Source organism: Anas acuta, chromosome 12 (assembly GCF_963932015.1).
Source record: "Anas acuta chromosome 12, bAnaAcu1.1, whole genome shotgun sequence".
Lineage (NCBI taxonomy): Eukaryota > Metazoa > Chordata > Aves > Anseriformes > Anatidae > Anas > Anas acuta.
In genome coordinates this window covers 17,866,121-17,887,844 of record NC_088990.1, presented here as the reverse complement: position 1 = coordinate 17,887,844, position 21,724 = coordinate 17,866,121, and the positions used below count along the sequence as shown (strand labels likewise).

At 38.3% G+C, this 21,724-nt stretch overlaps 1 protein-coding gene and 1 long non-coding RNA gene across 3 annotated transcripts in view; one reads left to right on the top strand and one right to left on the bottom strand.

Moving 5' to 3' along the window:
* Positions 1 to 21,724, top strand: part of LOC137862808 (uncharacterized) — a 122,040-nt gene that overhangs the window by 67,003 nt on the left and 33,313 nt on the right. For both annotated transcript variants that reach the window (XR_011100537.1, XR_011100536.1), the window contains exon 3: positions 3,009 to 3,137. This is a non-coding gene — a long non-coding RNA (uncharacterized lncRNA). The remainder of the gene's footprint in view (positions 1 to 3,008; positions 3,138 to 21,724) is intronic.
* The window catches only part of ALDH1A2 (aldehyde dehydrogenase 1 family member A2), a 55,873-nt gene continuing 34,563 nt past the window's right edge, over positions 415 to 21,724 (bottom strand). The window contains exons 8-13 of the mRNA XM_068695199.1: positions 12,831 to 12,933; positions 9,717 to 9,901; positions 8,879 to 9,043; positions 8,303 to 8,460; positions 7,442 to 7,516; positions 415 to 2,689 (exon numbers count right to left, since the gene is read on the bottom strand). Of these exons, the coding sequence (XP_068551300.1) occupies positions 2,617 to 2,689; positions 7,442 to 7,516; positions 8,303 to 8,460; positions 8,879 to 9,043; positions 9,717 to 9,901; positions 12,831 to 12,933 (759 nt within the window). The 3' untranslated portion in view covers positions 415 to 2,616. The remainder of the gene's footprint in view (positions 2,690 to 7,441; positions 7,517 to 8,302; positions 8,461 to 8,878; positions 9,044 to 9,716; positions 9,902 to 12,830; positions 12,934 to 21,724) is intronic.

The window sequence follows — 21,724 nt, the reverse complement described above, 5'->3', positions numbered from 1 at the left end:
ATTTTGAAATTAACATAAAAAGATCTGAGTGTTAATTTAATCATCTCTCTGACTCATGTACTGGAGGAAGAAAAGACATGGTAATTTTTTTTTAAACATTATCCAAAGCTCAAGCTGTGATGCAGCAGTTTGCAAGGGTGTCCCACTGGTTCTGGTCATTTCAGACCTTCCCCAATAGCTAAACTTTACGACCACAAGGGTGAGGATGAACTCTGGCTATGACCTGGATCTGCAATTCACAAGTGTTTTTCATACAGCTGCAATAATATTCCAGAAAATGTAATTGGCCTTTTACTTCATTCACTTCTGCAAATGAAAATAAAGCTACTGTGAGAGCAGATCTTTTGCTAAGAAAATATTTTTTTTAATATTTTTATAGCTCTGTCAACAATAAAGGAGTCTCACAGTCTAAAGTCTTTCTCTAAACCTTTTTAATGGAAAAAACTTCATAGAAAATATCCTTTTACTTTTTTAATAACATATAACTATATACATGATTAAAAACTGTAACAAAAAGCTGCAGGGACAGGAAAAATGTTTTGTTGGATCCATGCAGATGGTACATTTAAAAAAGGATTTTACAAATCCATGTACATCAAATGGAGCTGCAGTGACAAGGTTGAAAAAATGGCAACTCTATATTATTTACCTGAATGTACAGGGAATAGAGCACAGACATACAAAACACACAGAAAGAATACAAAAGAGTACACAGTGTAAATGCTGTTACCACAGGAAATCTCTCTCTTTCTTTTTTTTCTTTTTTTTAGGTAAATAGGAGAAAGGAAGTAAAATCTCCTTTTTCACATTTTATATTGCAGTTTAAAAGGTAACTAATTATTTGCTGTATTTTGTTTTTCTTAACTCTGGCATACACAGTAGAAGTATATGGCACCTGCATTTAACAACTCAGGAATATTTGGATTAATTTCCATGTCTGTGAATGCACTGTCATTTCTGAATAACATCGTGTATACATATTGCTTTGAAAACACATGATATGCAGATTGACGTGAGTTAGAAGTAGAAAATATTGAGGGCTACAACACTACCAAGTGCTGTATACCGTTGTCCTGGTCCTGCAGTGTATTTAAGGGCACACACAAGTTCAAATCTACGAGGAATTGCTCAGAGAGTAAAGTTAAGTACGTGCGGAAACGATTTGCTAAATCAGGTCTGGAGTTTTCAACAGTTCGTAGTATACACTCTGCAGCCAGAACTGTTACACCTGAGGCCATAACTCTGTCCTTACACCCCACAGAATGTAGCTACAGTAGATGATTTACTGTACTTCTAAAATACATTGTCTTAATTCTAAGTTAAAACTTAAAGTGAAACCTTAAAAAAATGTCTGGGGAGCTCTACATCTAGAAAGAAGATGGGGATAATGTTTAGTTTGTTAATTGCAAGTTGGAAGAGATTCTGTAGGCAGCAGAAAATAGCGTGTCAGGTTTTAAACATCTTACTTCTAAAAGATCATGTTCATATTTTTGTCCTGGGCTCAACAAAAAGCAGACAACAATGAAAATACGGTACTAGCCAGTAAGTTCACCTAAGGCTCCCAAGCATGGCGAGGATGGCAAGGCATAATTTAATAAGAAAATAAAATCAAGCTAACTTCTTGACAGGTGGGCTTTCACTAGGTTCTTCCTGTGGTAATGAATACTTAATGATTCTCAGTGTAATCACAAGCAGTTTACTAGCAGACAAATAAATGGAGTCTGTGTGTGCATATACTTGTTTAAAAAAAGAAAAAGTGAAAACAACAACAGTGACAGCAACAACAACAAAACTAAGCAGGCAATGAAAGTTGAAATATTCTGTGAAGCCTTGGGATCTGTTCCTGTTCTCCTTAGCACTCTTCCACCCTGTCTGGCCATGCTCTTTTGGCAGGTAAAACCTTTTAAGTCCCTGTAAGTGAGGGAGGATTTCTGCTTGTAACAAGCCATAAAATAATTATTAAAATAAGCTTTGAAAACCAAAACACTCTGGGTCATGAAAGCCAAATCTCATGGTATTTGGATTTCATTGTCCATATAATGATTTAGTACCTTCCCCAGTTTAACCTCTTTATGTGAGCATGCTAATTGGAAAGTTGCCAATATACCAGTTTTGGGCTGGTTACAGTTCACAGCCTTACATTTTTTTTCAAAACACGAATAGTACTTGATTATGTTGTTTGATCCTAGCATTTTGGGTAAATTTGGCTTGTAAAGCCCTGTATGAAACAAGAATGTCAGAAGAAGGCAGGTCTGCTTGAGAAGGCAACTTGAAAGCAGTAAGACTTACTTTGTTTATTTAAAGAAGAGATAAATGTGTGTATGCATGCATTTGAATTTAACAGTTTTATAACTAGAACTGTTATTAAATGATGTCCAATAGCAACTTTATCTTGTTATGGTAAGTTTTATAAAGATGTAACTCTCAAGAGAGTTTAATGAAAGCATGCAGAGTTGGTTTGCATTCCTTATGCAATTATGTGCCCAGTATATATGCTGCAACTTAATTTCTTAAATACATTTTGTGTAACACTTTTTATTCCTGAGTGCTGGTCTCCATAAAGAATACAGAGGGTGGCATCATGTGCTCTTCTGCACAACATGGTCTTCCATCATTTTAGGAATTCTTCTGAGGGATCTTTATTGTCACAGTTTTAACTTCAGAATATTCTCTCAATCCACTTTCACCCCTAGAAAACAAAATGCAGGTTCATCTTAGACCCAAAATTAATTCTGTATTGAGCAAAAACTTGTAAAGTGATTCTTTGACGAAGTTAAGATATAACCAACATTTCTAGGCATAGGTTTCTGTTGTACGGTGATTTTGTACTGGTTTTCCTTTCGTGATGTCTTTCAGAAAACCTGAATATGAAGTTGCAGGCTAGTCATAAGATCAGTGGATGGCTCCAGCATTTGATAAGGAGATACAGAATGATATTAAACCCAGAAATAGTTACTGTCCCTTGATGGAACTATTGGAAGTGAACTGATGCACTCTGTCCTTTCCAGATCCTGAAAATGTTCAAATACCAAGACCTCCACTACTGACCAGTGAATTTACTGCTTGTATCTGCACCCAAGAAAAAGAAGGTCTAAACAGTACTATGGAAAACGAACTGCTCACAACTTTGGATAAAGGTAACAATGACTCCTAACCCACTGGTCTTTTTTCCCTGACAAAATGTTCAGCAGCAGAAATCAACATTTGCACTTACTGTGAAAGAGAATTCAGCCTGCTCGTATTTCCACTAGGTAGCTAGAAAACCTGTTTTTGTCCTGGCACAGCTTCTTATCTAAGATCCTACATACTTTTAGAAGCTAGTCACTTACTAGGTCCCAGTCATCTGACACATGACTCTGTGGGATACATGTTCTCCTTTGTGTAAGTGATGCTCAAGAAATGTGTTTCTGAATGCTTTGTAGATTTTATTGTAGTCAGCTCTGGCCTGGCTCATCTCGTAGACAACTCTGCTGAGGCGCAGAGCAACTATGGCATGGCTTTTTGGACGTTTTGCCTGTCTCCTCTTAGGTACAGATACTTGCACTTTGCTGTGCATATTTTCGGTGATGGAGATGTGTGTTCTAGTCAAGTCACAAGTTATGTTCTGCTGGCTGCTGTGTATGTAAAGCAAACAAAGTCCCCACCTCAAAACATGCACAGTCCAAGCCCATGAATGGAGGTTCTCTTCTATATGAACTTATATGAGGATTCTTTTGCACAAGCACTTAGAGTCATTTGCTTCTTGGTTAAATTCTTATCCCCATCCATAAAACACACCCAGTACTGTTCTCTTACTTATATTAAAACTAAAAAATGCTGACACGTGCATTATCATATTAGCATGTTTAGCGTTTGACACTGCCTTCCCCCTGGATCCAGCTATGCAGAATTTAAAATCCCAGCTATACCATAAAGAATATTTCAGGGGAATTCCTCAGAATCCCAGTCTAGTAAATGTTGTTTTCAGAATGGAGTGAGGAGCCACTGTTCAAAGCAATTAAACCCTTCAGTCAGTCCCCAGTGTCGCATAGCCTGCTTTGTGTTTCCTTCTATACTGTATGTTTTACACAAAACATAATGTTGGGGGAGGAGTCCTGTGACTTTCCCTGGAAAGTTAATGAATTTGTGCAGAAATACAGCATTTACCATCCCATTTCACCCTACATGCAGTTTTGAAAAGTTGCCAACACGCTTCAGCTTGGTAAGCCTTACACACAGTTGATGTCTAACTCACTAAGGCTGGTGTTTTACTAAGCATTTTAAGATTCACCAGAGCCTAAGTACAAGCAAGGAAATATATTAGTGAAGATTCTTTAGCATGAGAAGGGATCTGATTGAGTTGGACCACCTCACCCCCAGCTTTCAGGGGAACGTCTTAGATTTGTTTCCAAAAGGATGAACAAAACAGTTATTTATCAGACTTAGCTGAGACACAAAACCATTCCTTTATGGCATACTAGAAGCTGTCACCAGGAGTTGCATGGAACCCAAAAACTAAAACTAGTAAGTCTCTCTGCATGAAAGTTTCTGCTTGATTTGGTAGTAATGCAGCTTGGCTCCAGACATCTGATGAACGCATTTTTGCAAGTCAATATGTAACCTGCCTCACAGTATCCAGTGCCTTTGTGTATGTTCCAACTGCCAGTTGTTTTTTTTTGTTTGTTTATTTGGTTGGGTTTTTGTTTGTTTGTTTGTTTGTTTTTGTTTTTTACCTTGGTCTGGCAAACAAAATTAGTTGTATTTATTGGTCTAATTCTTCATCTCAAGGCTTCAGGGCCTTGTGCATTTGTATTCTGTCTGAAAGTTTGGAAGCGGGCAGTTGTGACGAATTCTAAACCAAGTGTTTTTCTAAAGTTAAAAAGGTTTTCGTGCTGAATAGGATGAAGGGTAATTCCAGACCATCAGAGCAGATGAGTCAGTGCATGTTCAAAGGGCTTGGTTGTCCCCACAGCCTAATACAGGGAGGCAGGGAGCAATAACATCCTGTTCTATGGCAACTTTGTGTCTGTTTGAATTGCAGTTTGGTATCAGGGTGAGAACAAGGTTTGTGTCTGTGAGAGGGAGGAGCCCAGAGGTCAAGTTTGCATGATGCTATCCTTTGGTTGTGGAGGTGTGAGGGAAGGGGAACAAATTGCTCTCCAAAAAGAAATGGTATTACATACCCTCCTCCCTTCCTCAAGCAAAGAGAAGAATGGTAGAAAAAAAGAATTACAACTCCAAGGCCTTTGCCTACTTGCACTTCTTTTTGGAAATGCAACTATGCACTGCTGTAGCTCAGAGTCATACAGAGAATAACAATTCCCATGACAGTAAATGTTAAGTCTGAGGTAGAATAGCACCTCCTTCCCTTGAAGATATTTGGACAGAGACCAGAATTCTGGGGGACTTGCCTGATTTTCAGTTCAATTTTACACGACTCAGTTACTGATAAGGAGCTTTAAAAAACTGTAAATGTAAATGAATTGCTCCTTAAAACTCCTTCGAGAATAAAATAATATTATACTTCTTTAAGAATAAAAGAATACTGTAGCCTTAAGGTAAACAGAAATCAGTTCCATACTGTACAAGAGTTTGGGTTCTCTATTGGTATGCACATACTCTGGTACATTTTGTGGGAGTGTAAAATGAGCGTAGCACATCTCAACTTTGGGTTCCTATTTTCCCAACGTGTGATAAAAATCTGTGAATTTTAATGCAGGAACAAAATAAGTCCCAGATAATACATTGCTAGCACAAATATCACAGTGGCAGAATTACAATCTGGCTAAAACATCGTATTAGCTTAGCAATGGCACAGATATGTATGAACTGTATGTTCATACATATCTGTATGTTCATACATACAGATATGTATGACTTTCTTGTCTTGTTTTTTGTTCTTTAATTACCAGACTCAATATTATTTATGCTGTAAAACATATCACTTAAACACAGGGATCTAAGAAACCTTGGCATTTTAATAAAACATATGCAGATATAAATTGGGGGGGTGAATTAGAAGGTGATATCTGATCAAAGAGGTTGTGAAGGGAGTAAAATAATTACTCATAAGCAGGTTTTCAGGCATCTTGGTGTGAGAGAGATGATTGCCATTCCAAACATTGCCTGTTTATGGTGAGTATTGTCAAAGCTGTGGATGTGAATCAAGTGTACAGCTATCACAGATTTTTCCTTGGGAGTTGGGGTGCTGCCTGATTCTGCTTCTCCTTCCCCCCACACACACACACACACTTTCTTTTGCAAAACTCTACAATACTAATATGTGAGTATTTTGCTTGCACAGTTAACCTCCCTGAAGTCAGTGGGGTCACTCTTGGGTGTCAGGTTACTCATGTGCTCTTTCGAGCTTAGTAGTTTTAGAATATTTTCACAATGATAAGAGTTAGATGAGCTGACATATTTATGCCAGTGTGAGATCACCTCATAACTCATGAATGTGGAGAATAGTATGAATGTGTTATTCAAAGTACTCCCTAATGAGGGAAAATATTTCAGACTACATAGAGCTCATTTTATAGATCAAGTTGTATACTTCAACATATTTAAAGTTTTAAAGAGTTTGACCTTAGTTTAGTTTTACTGCTGAGTTTGCCATTAGCCATTAGCTATTTTGAAATCTTAGGTGAGACATATCTGGTATAAATGCCTCCTGCACAGAAATTAATTGAATCCTTTGTATGCACAACCAATCTGGGGCTGACGCAATTGCTAAACATTTTTGTGATTGTAATGAGAACTAAAAACTGCTAAGACTTTCAGTTAGGTACATGGGACAGCATTTTAGAAGGTAGCTCCGTTTCAAAATATTTGTGACTTTGTTCTAAACGGAATAAGACAGAAAGCTTTGCAATGGAAGGTAATTCTTTCTAAGGGATATAAACGTATTTGTGTATTGTTCTGTAGGCCTGATTTCGTCTAACATTGTTTATAATTCTGGAAAAGACAGACACCTTTTTAATTAAATTCAGATGATCCTGTACTGATAAATTTAGCAAAAGGAACAGAAAGGAAAAAAAAAATGTAAGAAAGCAAAATACATGGCAAAACAACTCTGAAACAAGTACAACAAATGAGTCAACAAGCATAAAGCAAGATATGAAAAAGAATCTTTCTGGAAAATTGCTGATTAATATGGAGAAGGAAAACTTGGAAAACACAGGTTACAGTTTGAAAAAAATACTCAGAAATTTTCAGTGTCTTTCAGAATAAGAAGGGACTTCTTGTAACTCATTTTGTTGTGTTAAAATAAATAAATAAATAAGGAAAGAAATGGTTTTTCCATATAAATCGTTTGCATTTAGAGCTGGCAGTGGTTATGAGTCATCTTACACTATGCCCTGATCCTCTGATGGGAATATGTCCTGATCTTAATTTGCATTCACTAATGTTTGTTAAGTTGTAGAGCTCAAAATAGTTTAGAAGACAGCGGTGTAATACTTACATCTCTCTCCCATTGCCAGACATTTTGAATCCTCCAAAAGGACTTTGGGCATTTAAGGCATTGTAGCAGTTTATCCTGTAACAGGAAAAGGCATTAAGTCCAATTGCACTGTCAGACATGTGGACAACTCAGGAGATACTGAAACTCATGGAGCTAAGGATACTGTATAGCTCTTAGTAATAACAAAATGGTCTCTTGTTGAAAAGAAAGGAGGGACTTAAGCAAGTTTCTACTCCTTGCTTTAAAGAGAGTGGGATTTAGCTTGTGAGGACTGGAGGAGGGCACTGAACACCTGGATGTTTCAGTAATGGACTGTTAATCTGCTGACAAATTTCAGTGCCAGTTTATAACACAGAGCTATTAGGTTTGAATTTGTCCTTTTTCCACCTGATTTCTCTTGGATCTTTAGTGTATCCAGGCTTGACATATCAAATTGCAAGCTATTAAACTTTAGAAGTGTCACTTCCTACACCTAAATACAAGAGAAATAGGTGTCCCTTTGGTTCCTTCAGGTTGTAGAAAATACACGATTTCTTATGCCTCCAGCAGAAACCTCACAGACTTCCTCTGCTCCACAGAAAGGATAATTTACACTGTTTTGTTTTCAGCAATGCTGTTCAGCGGTGTAACTGGAAGGTCATGCTAACAGAAAGCAAGGCACTTTCCACTTTCAGTAGCATTCAGCTGCAGTGAGCAGACTGACTACATTCCCCAACAGCTGTTCTGTATCTTGGTTAGTGATTCACCACTAGGATGATCTAGATAAACACAAAGACAAAGGGTGCAAAACCGAGGTAATGTAATGATAATGAGCTAAACTCTTTATCTCTGAGTGCAGGAGTGTGATAACTTCTGCCTTACCAGACTGTCCCAGCCTGCATTGCTGAAGAGACCGTCAGGGCTTTGTTTATGTCATTTGTAAAGACAGCAGCTACCAGCCCAAAGTCAGAATTGTTGGCTCTCTCTATAACTTCATCCATGGTTTTAAACCTCAGTATTTCTTGAACAGGCCCAAAAATCTGCAACAAAGATTAATCATTAATTTGAAAAATAGCTCACACAGAGGCATTTATTCCTGTTCTGTTCTGCTTTATAAATGGCCTCTCCTGTTTTACTCTTTACAGATTTTATTAGTAGTAATAGCTGTCTGTAAAAAAGCATGAATTTCCCAAAGCTGTCATCATAGCGAAACATAATTAATTTCTTCTTTTATCTTTGTCTTTCAAGTCTGAGACTCTAAAGCAAATGACAAAAATTAAGCTTTTTTACCCAAACTGATGCTGTAGGTCGCTCTATGATTAAGTTCTGAGAAGATTTTACTTTTTTTTTTTTTTTTTGGTATAATGGTCATTTTCACTCTAAAGCTTTTGTCTCAAGAAGTAAACAAAAGAAACAAAATCATGTTTAGGACATTCTAAAATGATCTTGCCCATGTACCTCCTCCTTGGCAATCCGCATGTCATCTGTTACATTGGAAAACACCGTAGGTTCAATGAAGAAGCCCTTTCTTCCTAGCCCTTTACCCCCACATTCAAGTTTTGCTCCTTCGGTAATGCCACTTTGAATCAGTTCCAAGATCTTGTTGTATTGTTTTTTATCAATCTGAAAGAGAGAAGAAGCTGTTTGACTTGCAGGCCATGCACTTTAGATAATTAAGCCAAGATAATTTTTTTAGGCATGTCATGTCCCAGAGAGTAGACTCATGCATATTTTCACTGTTTGAGCTTGAGAGGCCAAAGACCTACAGATAGCTGCTGACTGTAACCTGGGGCTCAGTCTTCTTAAGGATGTGTCCCTGTATGTCTGTGGCTCAACTCACATTGTTGCTAAGGGAAATGGTTTATAAGAACAAACAAAGCAGGGTATTATTTTCTTGGCCAAAATTAACTTCTTGACAGTGGTATAAGCCCAGCTGGTTATTAGTATCAGGAACATCTTTTAAAGATATATTTGTAATTTTGACCATCTTTTGCTTACAGTTCTTGTCTCTACAAGCACAGTTACAGTTGTAGACAATTCTTGACAATAAGTGCCTGCAGAAAGACTTTTGTGAGCCTTTCTCCTATCAATGGTAGCACTATGCAATTTGCAGCTGTGTCTTGGGCGCTGAAGTGCAGAATCTTGCTGTTAAAACTGTGGGGTGAACTTTCTGATATTTAGGATGAGAGTTCTCACTAAACAGAAAACATCTCTGGACTCTGTTGTGTTAGAGTTTAAATGCTTCTGAGCACCCGGGCACCTTCTGGGCTGCAGAGCTGAAGCACTGTTCATTTACCTGTGGACCTTGTTCTGTAGTTGGGTCAAAAGGACTCCCCACTACTCTCCTCTTTGCACGTTCTACACTTCTTCTTACAAACTCTTCATAGATTGATTCTTCCACATAAATCCGTGAGCCTGCAGTGCAGCATTGACCTTGATTGAAGAAGACTCCTTGGTGAGCTTGTTCCACAGCATAGTCCACTACAAAACCAAGACAACATCTTGAAACATCATAGACACATCTGCTGTTGCACCAATGTTATGGTATGACATAGTGTCACACTCCCAAAACTTCAAAGCAGAAGTAGAATTTGGTTAAAAACACCAAAACACTGAAGAATACATTATTGTTGTGAGAGGCCATAAGTGGAGGTGATTAATTTCATTTTTTTGTTTTAATACCTGTGAGAATAGGAAGTTTTAGTACATTTTAACATGTCTGAATTTGATATTTTTTTTGTCATTTATGCCAGCCTGGACTGAGCTATACTAGGGCGATATTAGGAGCATTACAACTGTTTCAAAAGCACCAGTTCGCAAGAGACCACTTGGGAGTTCAAGCACCATCAAGTTAAAGAAGCGTCTGTAGATAATACATTCTACATGCCATCCCCTGACACAAGCCACAAATACAGCTTAAGATCCCACTGCAAAAATTAAATCAAGCTACAGTTGTAGCAGTCAATAGAAGTAGGACATGCAAAACAGCTTCAGCAATGCCTTGCACATCAACAACATGTCATTTACATGTTTTAACGAAAACTCTTAAGAGGACCCTAGGAAGTGGGTTGTGCCCCATGCTATAGAAGTCTTTCTGACTTAAAGTCGGTAGGGGAGGGGCAAATTTGTTTATCCTCTTATACTTGCAGTTGATTTAATCCTGTGTATGTAAAGATTACAATCAAGCAAGTACTTGAGAGAATTAAACTTTGATAATGGCAAGAGTTATCCTTCCCAATGACAGGTTATTTTTCTGCAAGACAGAAATATCTTCTTGGCCTATATAAGTGACTAGGTGAGGCTTTAAAAATACAGACTAATTATGGAACAATCAATCCCTGATTCGTGTTCCAACTTCGGAGGTGCAACCAACACATCCAATATTCAAGCAGGAAAGGGAAAAACAGCCATATTTAGACAATGAGAGCCAAAATCTCCCACGGCATATAACAGCTGACTAGAAAAGCATTTGGGCCATGTGGCACTGAATTTATCATCAAAAAGTGATGACCTGCAGCACTGCAATACCTGTTATCAGCTGTCACACTTCAGAACATTGTTTAAAGTATAATCTTTTATGGCATAAACAAAGCAATGATGCTTTCCTTCCAGCATGGCCTAAACAACTCCATCTAACAGCAGTGTCTTATTCTGTGTTCGGCATGGCCATAGAAAAAAATGATGTGGGGTATTCCCTGGACCACATTCAAGTTTTCCCAGACAGCTCCATGGAGACTAAAAACAATAGTGGCTAGAACTGATTAACTGATGTTTCTTTCTCTTAGCAAAGTTAGGCACCATGGAGGGGCTCTAACCATTTTTCTCTGTGTGTATGTGTGTGCATGCACACTAAACTTCAACAGCTTTGTCATGCTTTCTGCTAACTTTTGGCACACAGTGTTCCTCAAACAGAACAAACAGCTCCTTTGGAATTGTGAGCAAATTGTCTGCTGTTCTTAAATAATCAGAGCTTTGAAGACTGAATTTCAGGTCAAGTGCTAGTGGTTTTAATTATGGGAAGGCCAGAGAGCTTTATTATGATACACTGTGGAACAGACAGTCCTGGGGAAGACTTCGCTCTTCTCTGTGCCCTGTTATTCCCTTGTTGCCTGCAACTTCTCACCAGGTCTTCAACCTTATTTGGCAGATTCAGGGACAACACAGACCTGTCCCCAGCATATGTTACTCTACTAGAAGTGTTCAGGTGATCCAATCTGAGCTAGTAGGTAAAGGACATTTGAGATGTGGTGATTTCTGGTGGGAGATGGAGATGGGTAACAAGTACAGGGCTGTAACATCTGCACCTGACTTCGGTTGACAGGAGCCTTTTTTGGTTTACAGGGGTGGCTATGACTGCAATTTAGACTCCCAGCTTGATAAAACTTTCCTAAGTAGAAATGACTTCAACTGCTGAGAATTCTTAGGCTTTTCCTAGTGTTTCAACATTGATAAATTCTGAAAATGAATATGGGATTGTAACCAGCTCTTGTAATTCATGCTGTTCAGATCATTCTTCTGTTCAATTTCGATTTTTGAAACTAAAAGACCAAATCTTAAATGCCTATTTCTTTGGGTTACAAAGTAAATTCTCAGAAAATGCAGTAAGTACAGTGTGCCTGCACACAGCCTGAAACAATAGGTCAAGGCAAGGTGTGAACTGTCCCATTCATCTTAATGGGGTGTTAACTTCAATGTTGATTTAAATATCAACATTGTTAACTATTTCATTGCTTATCATTTAAGCAGAAACTTCCAGTTTGTGTTTTTATCCTATTCTGAACTGCTGTCCTGTACCTTCAGGTGCCAAAAATCCCAGCTGCACATCATTCAGTTGCCAAAATCTTCAGCTCCCTGCTGACAATGGCATTGAGGACATTTCAATACACAGTTGTTCAATTGTGAAGATTTTTAAAATGGAAGACTCTCCATTTATAGCTACCATCAAAACAGCTTAAAAAAGTAGTGCACTGAGTAGATTAGCCATTCAAATTTAAATCAGAGCCCTCCCTTTTTATGATTGCTATGAATCTATCACAGATTTTCCATATTTAAAGCACTAGGCCACCTTGCTGCAGAGTTTAGAACAAATACATATGGGACCATGATTTTGATTAACACCATATCCACATGCTTGGTTTTAACTGTTTTTTGTTTGTTTGTTTGTTTGTTTGTTTGTTTGGTTTTGTTTGTTTTTGTTTGTTTGTTTGTTTGTTTTGTCCTCTGTGAATCTCTGGGTACAAATATTGTCTTTTTATAAAACTATCACACTCCAGGCTGTTTCTGTAATATTGAAAAGTGCAGTTGGTTACAGCTATATTGGTCCATTTCACTTTATCTAAAAGATAAGCCCTAAGATGAAAATAGAAAAGCCACACAAACATTTAAGAAAAATGTGCAAGTGCTGACTTACAATCTGCATCTGCAAAAATAATGTTTGGGCTTTTCCCACCCAGCTCCAGTGTAACTCTCTTCAAATTGCTCCTTCCAGCTGCTTCTTGGATCAGCTTCCCAACCTGAAAGGAAATGGAGACACGTTTTACAGGCAATGTAGTCATACAGTTCACTTTAACAGCCAATGCTGGACATCACTGGAACTGAGCCTTAAATAATCCAGCAGGTTCTTCAGTCTAAACAGATTCTCATCATCAGTGGACAGCTTTCCAGTTCTCTTTTTTTTTCTTCTAGAATCAGAGAGGGGACAAGGCACAACACAAGGTGTTTGTACCCTTCACCCCTTTGTGTCTATGCTAACATGTTGTAGGATTTATTTTAGAGTGCTTTAGGAGGGCTGAATTAAAAATCTGAAATTGGCATAGCTAGAATCACTTCCATGTGGTACAAAACAGATCTGATACCACAGTATGTATTAAGTCTGTACTAAGCTTACTACTGTTCATTAGTAATAACTGTTATCATGCTTCTTTATATAGTCCAGGCATTAGTTATCCCAAGCGATGAGTGTTAGTAGAATTTATTTCACTCTTATTACTTACAGTTTCTAGAGTGTTAGCCGAACTGTGGGAGGGCACTTGTTTGCTTCAAAATTTGTTTTTCAACATTTAAAGTTTTAAGTAATTTGACACTGAAATCATGATTGAGAATACATCAGATTCTGAGGAAATATTCAGCCTTTTCTGTGGGATTAGCAGCATACAGCCAAATACCAAGCAGGGCAAGAAGTTAGAAATGCGCCATCCCAGATCTGACCCTCAGCTGCACCACAGATAATCTTAATATGGGTTGAGGAGGTCAAAAGCACCTCTAAATATCTTTGTAGATTGTGGAGTCAGCTGGAGCAGAATGCAGCCCAGTGAGGAAATTGGAGCAGCCTCAAGTTGCAGATCTCACCAAGGAACATGAGGATTGATGGAGTTGCAGTCTGACAGCTACGTATTTGACGTGTTCTGTGTACCCTGTACAGAGGGGGCATGGCATATGGAGAGGCAGCTGTACTCTCTGGAAATTCACCCCTCCCTGGATCAATGAATGAAAAATAAATCAAGATTGTACTGTTGAAACATAACTGTGCCCATACTAAGGAATTATCACAGGTAGATTTAAGACCACACACAGTAAAGCACAGGATTAAGTGTCTGTTTACTACTGATAAACTTGAGAACTTTCATAAGTACTTTCTTTCAAGTGGGACATCTTTTAAGATCACACAGAAAGTTAGATGTGAAGTGAGATCTGAGTGAGGCTGCAGTTGGACTTCTTTCTCTAGTATAGCCTACATACTATAGAGTCTAGTATAGTCTCCAGCTGATGAGATTTCTCAGTTTCCTATTTCTAAGGTCAGGTGAGTGGGATTCCTAGCAGTACGGGGTTAATTGATGAGAATCCAAACCTACTAGAGAACTGAAGTCAGTCTGCTGGGAAAGTTAAGTCAGCACTGGAGTAATCAGAAAGCAAATGAAATAGAAACCAGGGCCCCCACAGGGAAAAGAAAGAAAAAAAAAAAAAAAGAAATCCCCCCCCCACAGGGTAATGAAGGAATTGTGAATGACTTCATGTACCATTGTGATTAACTGTGTATCTGGTGATACCACAATTGTCTATGAGAGGCGTTTTATTTATTTATTTATTTTATTTTAAAGAAATTAACATTAGCTTCTTTTCTTTACCCCTGTATTGATGGAATGGAGTGTTGACATTATCATGAAATTCCTTACATAGCCCCTTAATTGGAACTGATTTTATTGCTGTGTTTGACTGACAGCCAGAAGTGAACATGAAAAAGAAGGACCTTTCCTGCCCTCTACTCCCACTACTTGTATCAAGCACGTCATCTGCAAATTCCAACCTCTCAAACTGTGCTGGAAATGTACACTAAACCAGTGAGAGTGCTGTGTTTATAGCCAGTGCCAGCCAATGCCATTCACACCCTCACTGCCTTGAACCTCCCTCTCTCAAAGAACAACAATCACCTCATTCCCCACAAAAATCCACAAAGAGCAGAACAGACTGAAGAAACCAGAGCAAGGTGTTCAGCCCTCCATCCTCCCCCCCCCCCTTCCATTCTACCACTTCAATGTCAAAACTGTTCTGTCTGTAAATACAGACTTCAAAAGAACTATATGCAAAGAAGTGATTGGCAAATATGCAAGTCCAAATACTATGAATGGTGAATACTGAAGTCCGTGAGGCTTGGAGACAATGGTGTTAATTTGAAAAAATGTGCCCAGAGTACTGTTATACAGGGAGGTTATTGTCGATTTTGCAAGTACAAACCTAACAGCTTCACTGTATCCTTCCCATCAGAAATCAGCATAGACATGAGGTTGGTAGGGCTCATGCTGCTCAGCATTTTTCTTCACTGTGCTCCTTTTGTGCCGTACATACACAGGTTGAGAAAAGTCTTAGGGAGGGCACCGGAGCTGTGATTATTTAATGGCAAAGACAGCCTTTTGTAACCGACCCTCTCTTTATGGAGAAAGACAGCATGAAAGGGATAAGTGATAGTGCTCCAATCTGTATGGTCTTTCAGTACATGCTTCCTGGGGTGTCTCTCAGATATATCTGTGCGCTCCCAATAGGCAGTGCAGACTTGCAAGGGAACACTGGAAGAGAGGACTCCCCCACAGATAATGGAGTTGTGCATTTATTCAGCAGGAATGTTGGCAGAGAAACCCCTGACTCCCCATCCTTGTTTTGAATAGGCTTCAAGATTGATATCAGGAGTATCCCTGGACAGCTTGTGAAGTACCATAACCTTGTAAGCTGCATGGAGGGTGAGGCAGATGTAATTTGGCCCATCTCAAAGAAAACAATCTGTTACTCAGAACAACAACAACAACAAAAGATTAAAGAAACATTTTGGAACACCCCTGTGCAAAACAGCTTCTTGAAGAATAGTTTCTGGACTGTGAACTGGAGGATGTTAGGAATTGAGAATATACTGTGATAAACAACACTTGCTTGTTGCTTATTTGTACATTGTTTGTACATTCTATGTTGGAAGTTTAATGTCTCTTTCAAGAGGATGCCGATGCGGTCATCTTAAATACTTCTGTACAGAAATTCAAAAAAAGTCTATTGCCTTTTGTGTTCTCTTAATTTTCTGTTTTCAGACAGAAATCAGCATCAAAATGGTACAGGTGTTTTTGCCTTTCAAAGCACTGGAAGTCTCACAATTCAAAAGCAAACCTCCAAGGTTTGTGATACTTCCTCTATATCTTTGTCAGAATCTCCAGCTTTTCCTCTGCTCTGAGCCTCCTTTCATCACAGATACATGTTAAGCTATTAGGGAACACCTGAATCAAAGGGAACAGCAGCTTAGATGAATGGCAGATAATTTTATTGCACTCTACCAAAGACAAGACTGTGAAGGGTTTGCTTTGTAAATTAAAAGATTCCATGAACAGTGCAAAAACTGATGCAAGAAACATACATCATCAGCTGCGTAGACATTTTAAGTAACTGGTCTACCCATCTTTGCTATTATAGTGTTCTTGGGTTATTGGGGAGGTGTCTGAAAAATAGTAAGTGTTGTAAATTACAAGAGATCGATAAACTTCTAGGAGATGGTATGATCAGGTAAAAAAATTCCTCTGTTTTCTGGCAGAAAGTCATCAGTGTTTTGGCAAAACTTTAAAACCCATGCTTCTACTTAGTCTATGATGTTTGTATTATTATGATTAATTTTAAATCCAGATTATGTGAAAATGTAACATTTTGGGACAAGGATGTTTGGGACGTGTCCCCAGATTCAGCAGAGACAAGTGTATTTTAAAATGTTGGCATGAAGAATAGCAGCTTAATTTGACTGTGCAATGCCCTGTGTAAGGACCAGCACTGAAGAAAGCACAGAGAATCGTTCAGCATGCGAAAAGGGAATCCCAAACAGAAATCCCTGGAGAGAATCCTAAGATATAAATGGCTTATTTGTTCCTTGGGTAAATACTGGCCCTGTGGAAGTCTGCAGCTAAACTCTTACTGACTGAAAGGGTTTGTACGTAACCCCATTTGTTTCAGTTTTAAAAAGGCACATCCCTTTGACATAATAATTGTTGTAGGCCATAGTCATCCAAGGGCAGTTCCCTAAATTCTTCCAAAATTACCAAGGAGGGAAAAAGGAAAGAACAACTTTTAATTCAGGAAACGTAGTTGTCCAAGATATGATATAACGGATTAAGCAGAAGCAAGAATTAATCTAATATAGAATTAGTACAGAATAGAATGAATAAATGATAATATTGCCTGCCTAAACTATTCTTACTTTGAACAGGGCATGTCTGTAGCATTGTAAGCTAACAGATGTCTCAGAACAGGACAAATCACCTTTAGAATTCTTGTTGTTGAAGTGGAAAATGTTAGGATGTAATTCCTGATGTCCAAAACCAGCAAGATCCAGAACTGACACAACTCATTACTAGTGCAGTAGGTAGACATTCTGTCTACATCATGCATTGTGACATTCATATCACTTTGGAAATGAAAGGCGAATCCTGCTGAGTAAATTAGAATCAGTGGTAATACAGCTGTTAGCTACAAACATTTGTTTGGCATGAACCAACCTCGACGCTCCTGTAGTTTGCTTTGATGGTCTCTCTAGTATCTTGTTGACTAATGATGAGATCATGGTTTGTTAATCTAAGTGCATAAAGCAAACATTCTGCCAAGCAAAATGCAGACTCTTCTGTTATTTTTTTTGAAGTTGTTTATAGACCCTTCATTTACACAGGCATCCAGCACAATTTATTGGATATTTATTTGGGTTACTCCATAGAACTGCATGGACGTAGACCTGAATCCTATCTTTAATCTGTCTGCCTTTTAATGGGTCATAGTTTGAACAAAGTGGAAAGCAGCCACTTAGGATAAATTTCTAGTTGGCCAAGGCTTCAAATATTTTGTGTACTATCTATGATTCTCATCTCGAGAGCATCTGACAGCTGGAGAGAGTTGTAAGCCACTCTGATTTGGAGGTAACACATTTGCTATTAGCACTCATTACACTTTTGCAGCAAACAAGATTTTTAATCCAGCCAGTCCTTTAGATGCTCATTTGCTTAGATGCATAGCTTCTTACTCTCCATAATCATCTCTAATCTTAAGTCCAAAACAGACTGTGCCTAGCTATTCCATGTGCACCAGGAACTTAGAGGTACCCTGTTCCAGTTCAAATGGAGCACACATACAGGCACGGCCAGACAGCTCACAGCAGTCAAAATATAGCTGTATTTGCAGTCACTTCATATTCACAATCCTGTGTGAAAATAAAGACATAAGAAGAGTAAAGCAGCTTCTTTATGGCTGTTTTTCTATACTATTTGTTGATCTTTTACTTTTCACTACTTTGCAAAAGTTCTTTCGGACAATAAGAAGGTAACTGGAAGGTGAAGAACCTCACTGCTTGTGTTAGTATGTGTAAAAATTGTCTCCTCATCAGCAGTTGTCTTGGAAATCAATACGGTCTGCTGCTGATTTAACTGTAGGGGAGGCAACTTATCTAACCTCTCCTGTACTTCTGAGCTCTGCAGCGCAATTACATGGGTGAACCAGACATCCAGTTTGGATCTGTTCTGAAACTCAGAAAATAAAATGGACTGAATTTTAATTAAATTGTTGGTAGTAAGTCCTACAGGAAAATTTAATTGTTAAACAGAACTAAACCAGTTCCCTTCAACTAGGGACCAGAAAGATCAAGGAGAAATACTGTAAAATGTAATGGGATGCTTAAAAGGCTTATGATCTTTCAAGGGAAGGTAGGAAAGGGAACAAGTGTTGACATGGTCAGATTAGTTCAGGAAAGATTATTTTTGGCAGTTTAAATTCAGTGATTGTGGAAGATGAGGAAAAATGTGTCAGTGAAGCCTTAGAGGAGATGGCCATAATTATGGAGTCTATGGATCAGCTCTGGTTCACTAAAAACAACACGGTAAAAATAAACACTTCTGTTAAAAAGCTGCTGAAGAGTATGAACCAAAGAAAGCAGAGAAGCCAAGAAAGCTGCTGGAACTTAAAGAGACACAGCATTTTTAAGCTTGCTTTCTTAGTATGATTTTTGTTCTTTTAGTGCAAGAGTTGTCAACGTGAAATTCATAGCCCACTGGGTGTCTGCAGAGCCCTTCCTTCTGAGCTTTAGAGGGAAGAGTTTTGAGAGCCATGTCCTATGGGACTGAGAGAGGAAGTGATCCATGGGAGGGTGTTCCACAAGAAGTACTCAAAGGGACGAAAGAGCTGGAAGACTACTGTTCTTCTGCATAAACTAACCCGTAAAAAGAAGGGTCAGAAGAAAAGAAGTGGAATTTAACAGTGATGGTACCACAAGAAAATAGGTCTTTCTAGATGATTTTTTACATAGTACTTGAGAGTGTTTGAAAAGTAAATAGTACTTAATTTTGAAAGCACTAGAGAACCTGAGAAATGAAAAATAAATAGAGTTAGGGTACTGTCCCCAAGCGTGACTTTTCTTTTTCCTGCTCAGAGTTAAGCTTCTCCTTGGACTTACTGAACTCCTTAGAAGCAAACAGTTCTCATCAATGTTGGAAACACAAACTAAGCGCACACTGTTCCAAAACTGCAAAACTTTCCACTCCTTGCTACAATAATGTGAAGGCAAATCTTGAGGAGATTGCAAGGATGACATAGCCATCGGTCACTATATTAAACACAATACAATCGTCCACTCACATCTTTAGGCTCAGGAAGTATTTAAATTGTCAACTCCCAAAGGTTGTGAGGCTACAGCAGGGAAAGGATCACACATGCTCTGTTCTTCTGTAAGCAATCTGTTACTGGTCATGTTGCAAGATAAGGTACTAGGCTGGATGGATCTTTGGTGTGGCTATGTCAGACTTTATTGAGATAAGGTCATGAACTTGGCCTTCTTGCTCTTGTTTTTTTTTTTTTTGTCTGTGGAATGGAGTCTATAAATTTTAGAAAATGTTAGCATTAAAATTATTTGTAGAAAGAGCAACCTGATTTCTGCTGCTTTCTTTAAAAAAAAAAAAAAAACAACAAACAAACAAACTTTGCAGGAAATAGGTAGCAATAGCCTTTTCTGTGTGTGTGTATGTGAGATTTTTACAGGCAAATAGAAAGTTTTCAATAGGCAGAAGTATACATTTGAAAGGTAAACCATTTATATTTTTCTATCAAAGAACTCCATGGTAGAAATTTGAGAAGAAAACATGCCTCAGGTATCTAAACTTGAAGACGTTTGCTATTGTATTGATTGGTTTTACTATTAACTTGCTCACGTTGAAAGTATTAACTGCCTTAACTAGCACCTGGATGAAAGGCAGGAATGGAAGTTGCTATCTTGCCATTTACATATCTGATGGCTATCAGAAGTCCACATCACTGAAATGTACAATTGACATGCCTTAGGACTAGAGAGACAAAATATTTCCATTATTATTTCATTAGAAATGGAAAACTGTTTTGGAAAAGTCACACACTCTATTGTTCAGCTCATATCACAGCATTGTGTTTAAAATGTTACAATGTTGACTTGCTCTTACAAAAAATCAGTGTTACAGGAAATCAGAAACAATATGGAATAGTTTACACTAACCCTGCATTAAAACGTTCCATCTGTTCTTGCTTTAGGTTCTTAGAGAATGTCTTTTTCATCTCTGTAATGCTTTTCACTTCCTATTAGTAAGGCTTTTAAAGGTAGGCACTGAGTTAGTATAAAACCCACAGCTTTTGAGTTTAAACGCCTATTAAAACTAAAGCTGTCTGGAGCTACAATAAAAATTTATTTTGGCTACAAAAGACAACTTTGAAACCTAACCCATCTGTATTTTTCCTCCTCCAAACAGTGCAACATCCTGTATAATAGAATATTTATCTTAAACAGAGACCACATATCTTTATGAAAACAATTGTTTCAACTTAATTTATGGGGGGTAATCAGCTCATATTAAGGTTTTCAGTACTCTAGGATGCTAATATAAATTAGTTACAGGAGATGTAAAGACTACAGTAATTCCTCAGAATCATCTGAAATCTGATGGTGCCATTGACTTAGTACATAACCAGTGTATGTTACAATCTGCAATTGACATAAAAATTCATGTGCATATAGTAATTAGAAGACAATTGTGTATGCAAATTAGACATACAACTACATTTTACTGATAATTTAGGCTCATGTGGTAACTTCAAACAATTACAGGATAATTCCACCAATGTTAGATTTATTTGAAAGAGTTAATCCAGTGTCTGCAATCCCTGGGCACACCATGGCTGTACACACACAGATCTAGTAGGGCTGTCTGGTCAGTCTATTTATTGACTCAACAAACTTGACTCAGTGTGAAGTGCAGCATCCCTGGGATGCACACAGCCTGCAACTGCCACGAGTGGGAGTCAAGCATATCAAAGACAGACTGGATCCCTGGGGTTGAGCTCCCTCCATACAATAGCTTGACAGATTTTGAATTGAAAAGGGCCTGTTTTTAGCACCCTCTAAATATAACCAGCCCTGAAACTCCCATGGAGATTCCTTTCTGTCTGCTTTCAGAGGATGAGATAAGGCCCCTTCTCCTGTGACTTCAGTCTGGAGTACCTCTATCATCCTCCCCCCTCCCACCCAACCCTGATAACAGCTGGCTTTGCACAATCTGACTTGAGGGATTCGTTTCTCTTTCTGCAGATGACAGCCTTACTCTTCAGTCCTAACTTCCTCTGTAACGTCTGCATCATTGAATCACTGCAAGATATTCTGGCATCCAGGAGACCGTTGTCTCCGTCATCTTCTGGCCAGCGTCTTTCCATCATTCTGGGAACAGACACCTTGGACAATTTCCTTCCTGCAATCTTTCCTTTCTAGACCTCCTCCTCCTCCTCAGT